General features: G+C 43.9%; 1 protein-coding gene across 1 annotated transcript; it reads right to left on the reverse strand.

Moving 5' to 3' along the window:
• Positions 1–3,981: 3,981 nt before the first annotated feature.
• Positions 3,982–7,283, reverse strand: LOC120065009 (zinc finger and SCAN domain-containing protein 21-like). Its single transcript, XM_039015647.1, has 2 exons — positions 7,035–7,283; positions 3,982–6,593 (listed from the first exon to the last, which is right to left on the reverse strand). Exons 1-2 carry the CDS (start codon positions 7,213–7,215, stop codon positions 5,677–5,679), a joined length of 1,098 nt encoding a protein of 365 aa, XP_038871575.1. The 5' UTR covers positions 7,216–7,283; the 3' UTR covers positions 3,982–5,676.
• Positions 7,284–7,637: the final 354 nt, after the last annotated feature.

A 7,637-nucleotide genomic window follows, 5' to 3' on the forward strand; every position in this document is an offset into this window, starting at 1 on the left:
CTTCTCTTTCGTGTGCATTCGCACATGTGCATTTAAATGGCCCATGTGTCTACAGGGTTTCCCACACACCTTGCAACACAATGATGTGTCGTGGTGGATTTGAAGGGAATTTGAATTTTCCGTGTGTAGCGGTATCTGTAGAGCTTCAAATCCTGACAGTAGTTCGTCACCACCTTCCACCCCCATCATACTTACACTGTTCTCACTCTGTGCTGCCAAAAGGTCGAGGTTCCCTGAAGAGAAAGTATTTGGGTCACTTGATGGATCATCCAATGGACAGACGCCCAATCTATCAGTCTCTGTTTTGATTGGATTGGAGGTTGTTGAGCTTGATAGAAAGCCTCCCTCTATAGTCTTCCCAGTGTGAGTTTGTATTTGGAACTGATGTGAGGTGGGTTGAGGTGGGTTCTGATCATAGTCATCATTTCCATTAGAAGGAGTGAATCTAGACAGAGGGGCCAGTCCCCTAAACAGCTTTTCCTCCCTTCTGGCCCTTCCGTCCTGTTTCTCCAAAGTCTGTCCGGGGTTTGGTTCCTGCTTATGCCCAATGGCTCCCTCCTCCTCCTCCTCCTCCTCCTCCTCCTCCTCCTCAGATTCTACAGGAGAAAATGGCTCTAGGTCTGAAAGTCAAGAAGGGAAAATGTAGTGTTGTTAGCTAGGCACCTTTACTTGAGCATCACGACCTGCTACCACCCAGTTCTGAGTTAACCAACTCATAGCTAGCGAGAAACAGAATACACAGAATGTATTGACAACTATGGGATTTGCTAGGCATGAATGCTAGCTAGCGGTCTCTGCAGATAAAGAGCTAATCTGCCAAAATAGCCACTGGCATATGGCACATTAATTGTTGGTTAGGTGAAGCATAACGGTGTATTTCAGATAAAATAGCAAATTACATGTGTGCTTATTATCCTCGCTAGCACAGCTTGCTAGTCAGCAAACGTTAGCTATCTACTAGCCTATTCATAGACGCTAACTATAGCGTCTATTCACGTAAGTATCTTCTGTCCGGGGGATTTGTTATTAAGAGCCCCGAATCGGTCTGAACGTTAAGTGATGCGTGGTGTGGTACGGTTTTGTTAACATTAGGCCCTTATCTTTCATATCAACGATAAAGAATTGTCAAAAAACTAAAGGTTAAATTACTACACACCTTTATAAGGTTAGGATTCCCACAATGCCATATTTTCATGTTACAGCGCTTGTTTACATTAGACAGAGGCGACCACCTGTGCTAATTAGGCATCTAAGCATGCTCCGAACACATTGGCCCAGTTTTTCACAAATTATCGCCTATAAACCCCTAGGTAATTTTCTTAGAGCAAGCTAGCTACTAACCTGGCCATGGAATCCCATTTTCGTGAAGCTTGCGTCTCAGTTTATCATTCTCTCGCTTTCCCTGGAATATTTCCTCCTTGTATTCTAATATGGTCTCTTCCACTTGCTTATATATATCTTGGGCAGCTAACATCAACCTTTCTGTCAAATATACATTTAGAAACTGTAATTTCGTCATTTTGAGGTTCGATGGCAGCCAGGGCACGTTTACCCGCTAAACACAAGCAGAGAGGAAAGAGGCGAAGCGGGAGGTTCGACTCCGCCCAGATTTATAGCGTTAAGCAGACCAAGTGTCAAGTGAGTTTTTTTGTTTGTTTGTTATGAGGGGCAACGAGAGTGTCGAATTTGGTCAAGATAAAAGTGAATTGCTATTTTGATAGTTGAGCGTTATTTCATCTAATGGACGTTTCATAATGCTTAGGTTGTTAACGGTTTCCAATCGTTCTTCTCTGAGCAGAACCCCTATATATTTCGTCCTGTCCCAGTGGTCCAACCAGCATAAAGTTCTGAACCGCAAAAAAAGTAACGGTTCTTATAGTTCATTTTCCTTAATTTTGTACCCGTGAAATCAACAGTTTTACATTTTAGCTAATTAAATTACTCCACCAATTAGCGTGGCTAGAGCAGCTTGCTATGGCAGCTTGCTATGTCACGGGTAAACTAGTTGTCTACATGTTTGATGGACAAATAAGTGCAGGGTTGAGATGCGACTGAAATTTCACGGGTGGGGAGATGGAAAAGAGTGGACATGGCGGAGGCTTGGCTTGAAGCGGACGGCCGAGGGTCTGTAGGTTTTTTGTTTTTTCCTTTCAAATAAAACCTAGATAACCAGGTGAAGGGAATTCTTTAGAAACTCGACCCTCCGTGGAATTACTTTGACACGTTTGGTTTAGGCTATTACTAGCGTCATAACTTCACTGAATTACAGAATTGTATACTAGACATTAGGAATGTTTTTTGGAACAAAAAATAACATTATTAACCGGTTCTCAAGATTTCAGTATAACGGTTCTGTTCTGGAACACTAGAGATCACATTTCGTTCCCTGAACCGGTTCCAACTTCTGGTTGTTTATTGAAATCAGTGGAGGCTGCTGAGGGAATGGCGGCTCATAATAATGGCTGGAATGGAACAGCAAACAAATTGAAACGAACCTGGGTTTATAAGCGTGGATATCGACACTGCCGCTTGAGCAAGGACATGTTTTTGGGGCACAGTCGATAGCACACTGGACTTCGGGCTAGAAGGTTGAGGGTTCGAGACCTGCTCCCTGCCCGTTTTATTACAATACCATTCCACTTATGCCGCTCCAGCTGTTACCACCAGCCCGTGTTCCCCAAATAAGGGGCCACCAACCTCCTGTGATGTTTTCTACATTAAATCATGGGCTAGATCTAGAATGTTTCCATGTATTTCCATTGTTAAAGCGGTCTGTAGACCATCTTGTCAATATAATAGATAATCTTCGACACAACAAAACGCTTTGAGAATTTGACGCTTGCTGGTGACGCAATCAGAAATTGGCCCGCTGTTAGTTACCGTAAGTACCTGAGAACCTGGGGCAGTTGAAATAATTGTACCATCAGAGACAAATGAATTAGCACATGGAATACAATAGATTAGTAGAGTACCACAGTATCTCACAATACCCATAAAACCTAGTGATCTAACAGGGAAATGGTTCCAATCGTTTTTCCCATAGGGGATTTTAGAAACACTTAAAATAAGGTATGTGTTTCATGTAGGCTTACCCTGGCATGACGTCTTGATAGCCTTGTAAATTTCTAGGAAACGTGACTTGTCAATATATTCACCTGTATTTACCCCAAATGCCACGATCTGGGCAAGACTGACAAATCGAGGCAAAGGTAAGAATATCTGTATTAGCTAGTTAAATGTAGTAATTCATAAATTGGCTACATTTCTTTAAAATTGACAATTCTGTGAACTGTTTTGTGCAAGTTTTAAATTGACACAATACCTGTTAGCTAAGATGTCAGCTAGAGATGACATGCAGGAGCTTGCAGGGATTTGAAGTTTTGATGCATGATGTCTGCTTTGACACTAATTAGCATTTTCAAATCAGAGTAAATAGAGCCAACTATATTGATAAGTCACCATGTCCGAGACAGATTTACATGGTTATCAAAACATCACACCTGGGTACATACGCCTACACAAAACACAGCCTTTGGAGTATTTCTAAAATCCCCCGTGTGAAAAATGAATGCTAGAAAAACAATTGGACCCATTTCCCTATTTTTCCTCTAGGTTAACACCTCCACTGTGAGGCTCTATAGATACATCTATTCAAGAATGTATCGGAAAGGATTGGATAGGCATGGGTAGCACCATCTTGATTGGGGATTGAGCTTCTCTGCAGTGGCTATCGAAATCACATTTTATTTGTCACATGCGTCGTAGACAACAGGTGTAGATTAACAGTAAAACTTTTACTTACAGGTCCTTTTCCAACAATGCAGAGTTAAACATAAGATATAAAAGTTAAGTTTGTTACACTGTACTTCTAGGTTAAGGATAGTTAATGTGTTCAAACAAACTTTTTCATTTGATCCGCTGTCAGATAATGCACTCTAACGCTCATCTATGCCTTATGTAGAAGGAACCTGACAATTTAGACAAGGTACACAGACTACTTTATTTTAAAAATTACATTTATTACATAATGATACAACACTGTACAGTAATGTGTGTGTGGGAGCAGCGGTGTCCCAGAATAAACTGTGTGGGAGGGGGAGGAATGCTGGTTAAATTAGAGGGCCTACTGTAGTAGCCTCAGTCCTGAGAGGAGATAAAGACCCTGTCTACTAGTAACAACCCCAAGCACCTATTGCCCAAGACACTTGCCTAGGGGATGGGGCAATGGTTTGTTTCTGGTCCGGGCCATAGGCCTACTGCTTGTTCATGAGCCTCGTTCTCAGCTAGGCACTGCTCAAATTCTGATAAAAACGTCTAAAAAGGTACAGACTTGGATTAAGTCTACCCCTAGATTACAAGCACTTGCAGTATAAACTGCTTTTTATTCCAGGAGTAGGCTTGATCTGTCTGTAACAAAACATATGTTACACTTACAAACAACTGGCCATCAAGAACAGATCTTTACTATAGTGAATATACAGTATGTGCAGTGCTGAGCTCAGGACCAACAATCGGGAACAAGCAGCTCAGATACAGGGTAATACTGTATGGCTCAGCTGGGGAATCTGGTCTCTGCACCGTGTTGGACAAATTCTGTAGTGCGGGTCATAGAGAGGACACACACACTCTATATGCATCAGAGGTGGGGGAGAGATAGTGGTCATATACAGAATTCACAAACAATCCTTATCAAGGCAACATTTATCTTGCAAAATAGCAGTCTTTGCATTGAATCCTCATTGATAAGTATGTTTTTATTGTAAGATAAGTTAGTTCACTGAAATTCAGGTGGCAGTACACCGTTCTGCAACGATGACAAAGGAGAGAGGCAAATGGTCCTTTAACATCAGTTGTATCAGGGAGGCTTTAGGTGACTAACCGTACAGAAACCTTGAATAGAGCAGGCGGGGCTATTGCTAAACCTACCTGACCCTTACTAACAAATGGTGAATATGTGTACTTATATCCATATTAGTAAACTCAAGGAATGGACAACTGTTTATAGACAATGTCATACGGTTAGCCAATGTTAATTAGAATTACAAATAAAAACATCTTACGTATTTCAGCCAGCTGACTGAGGAAATAAGATTAGTGGGTTTTAGAAGAAGCTGTTATATACTTTATAATTTTTTGGGGAAAAACAACAACATTTAAAACAATTTATTTTAGAAATGTGTAAATTGGCCCTGTGCAAATCGTCTGGGGCAAGACCACCAAGTTTTGGAATGCTGCTTATTGTTGCAAGCCTGAATGCATCTCCGTTTCAAGGCGCATAGTGGAAGACTTCATTATCATCATCATGCTACCAAGTTCATTACTATAAGTAAAGACTAAATCATTCAGAAAGACTAGCTACTAAATCGTTCAATTTGGCGTTTAAAGATTCCCTATTATCCCATTCAGTGACAAGTACAAAAAGTAAATGGACACATACTAAATTGACTATACAAATCTACTGCATGAGAGAGAAACTATGGCATGGAGGGAAGTGTTAACTAGGAGATAAAACATTCTCTAAGAAAGTCGCAGAATCCCTAGCTCTTTGAGAGAAAAATAACAAGCCGTCTTAAATGGCAGCAATTTTAGCTTTTAAAAAAATGTCCCATAATCAGTAATTCATTCATTCATACAGACTCAGTCGCTCATTAACAACCACCAGTGGTCTCCCTCATCTTACTGCCCTGAGAAGTAAGTGCCCTCGCGGCTGTGGGTCTGGAGATGACGTTTGATTTTGTCGGAGCGGCTGAAGCACTTTCCACACACTGGGCAGCTGTATGGTTTCTCTCCCGTGTGGATCCGCATGTGGACCTTCAAATGGGCCATCTGGGTGAATCCCTTCCCACAGATCTGGCAGCGGAACGGCTTCTCTCCAGTGTGACTCCTGGCATGCTCCTGGAGCCTGCCGGAGGAGCTGCAGCACTTCCCACACACCCCGCAGCGGTACGGCTTCTCCCGGGTGTGCACCTGGACATGTACATGCAGGTGTCCGACGTGGCTGAATGCCTCCCCACACACCTTGCAGCAGAACGATGACACGTGCACCTGGAGGGGGGATTTTCCACACTCTGCGGCCGCGTTACTGCCCTGGTCACCTAAGTGGGAGCCCTGACCTCTGCTCCCACCAGCTCGTCCTTTAGACCCAGACATCTGTCCTCCGTTCTCCACTCCAATGATGTCAATGTTGTTCTCGTTGGAGCAGTTGGGGTTGACTGTGGCGAGGGGCTGCGGGACGCTGTTGGACGAAGATGATGATGATGAGCCTCTGTGGGACACTTCTGACTTGACGTGTCTGGATGAGGTTCTGGGACCAGGGTCCCGCTCTCTGTTCTCCACTGATGGGTTCTGGGGCAGGTTAGAGGAGTGGGGAGGATCCTGGGGGTATTCGTTGGTGACGCGGGGAGGAGTGAACATGGACTCTGGGGTGCTGCAGGAGCCATGGCCCCGGAGTTGCTCGTCCCCCTGGCTGGACCTGAGCTCCCGTTTCTCCTTGATCAGGATGGGGATTCGCTCCTCATGGCCCATGCTGGGGCTCCACTCCCGGCGAGGATGCTCGCCATCCTCCTCCTCCAATAGTGCCATAGACTGACGGTCTGGATGGAAGAGAGGGAGGGACTTGGCAGTCATATGATTTACGATCGAGGAAAAACACTATCAACTACATTTACGTATCAAAGGAACTAGATTTCAAAAATGATAAACAAAACAGCTGAGTCTGAATCTCTGCAGCTAGCTAGATAACTTGTTGGCTAGCTAGTTAGCTGGCTAACGAACAAAGGTGGCTAGTTAGCTAGTTACGTGAAGGAGCTACGTTAGCGTAGCTACCATTATTAGCTTTCTGAAAAACATTAACCAGCTAACGTTAGTTAGTTCTCGCAACATTAATACAAGGGTGTCAAATATTTTTTTTTAATTGCCTTTCAGTTGCTTGGTAATGCATGTAACGTTACAACAGTTTAGCAACCAATTTGGTTTAGCGTGCGGTTTCGGCGCTAACTTTAACGTTAGCATAATAGCCAACGCTAGCTACTAACCTGGCCATATTTCAATCCCAGCGTCTCGGAGTCTGCGTCTCAGATGGTCGTTCTCCCTCTCCCTGAGCGCAATCTCCTCTTGGTATTCCAAAATCGTGTCTTCGACAGATTTGTAGATCTCCTGGGCAGCGAGCATAAGCCGCTCGGTCAAAAATACGTTTAAAAACTGCAATTTTGTCATTTTCGGGTCGTGGTTAGCTACAAGGACTCAGCTATCATCCAAAATGGACCAAAAAGATGCTCTCGTTGATCACGTGACAAGGAATGCCCGCTGTTACCGTAATAATAGGAAAACGCGAGGCCCTAAATCTAATGGGGCCAGAATATATATTGTAACGACCCTGGGTTTATACGCGTGGAATTCGACTCTGCCACACGCCGGACTTCGGGCTAGAAGGTCGAGGGTTCGAGACCTGCTCCCTGCTGTTTCATTACATTGGTGTCAGAAGTGGGATCGGACCTTGCATCCACGACAGTGCGTGTGCTTGGCCGGTGAGCGCGTTCCTGTAAGACGTAGAGTCGCAAGCTAGCGCGAGGACGCGCTCTTTGAAAGGAGGGAGTAGTGTAACGACCCTGGGTTTATAAGCCCGGAAATCGACTCTG

The sequence above is a fragment of the Salvelinus namaycush genome, chromosome 20, assembly GCF_016432855.1.
Source record: "Salvelinus namaycush isolate Seneca chromosome 20, SaNama_1.0, whole genome shotgun sequence".
Lineage (NCBI taxonomy): Eukaryota > Metazoa > Chordata > Actinopteri > Salmoniformes > Salmonidae > Salvelinus > Salvelinus namaycush.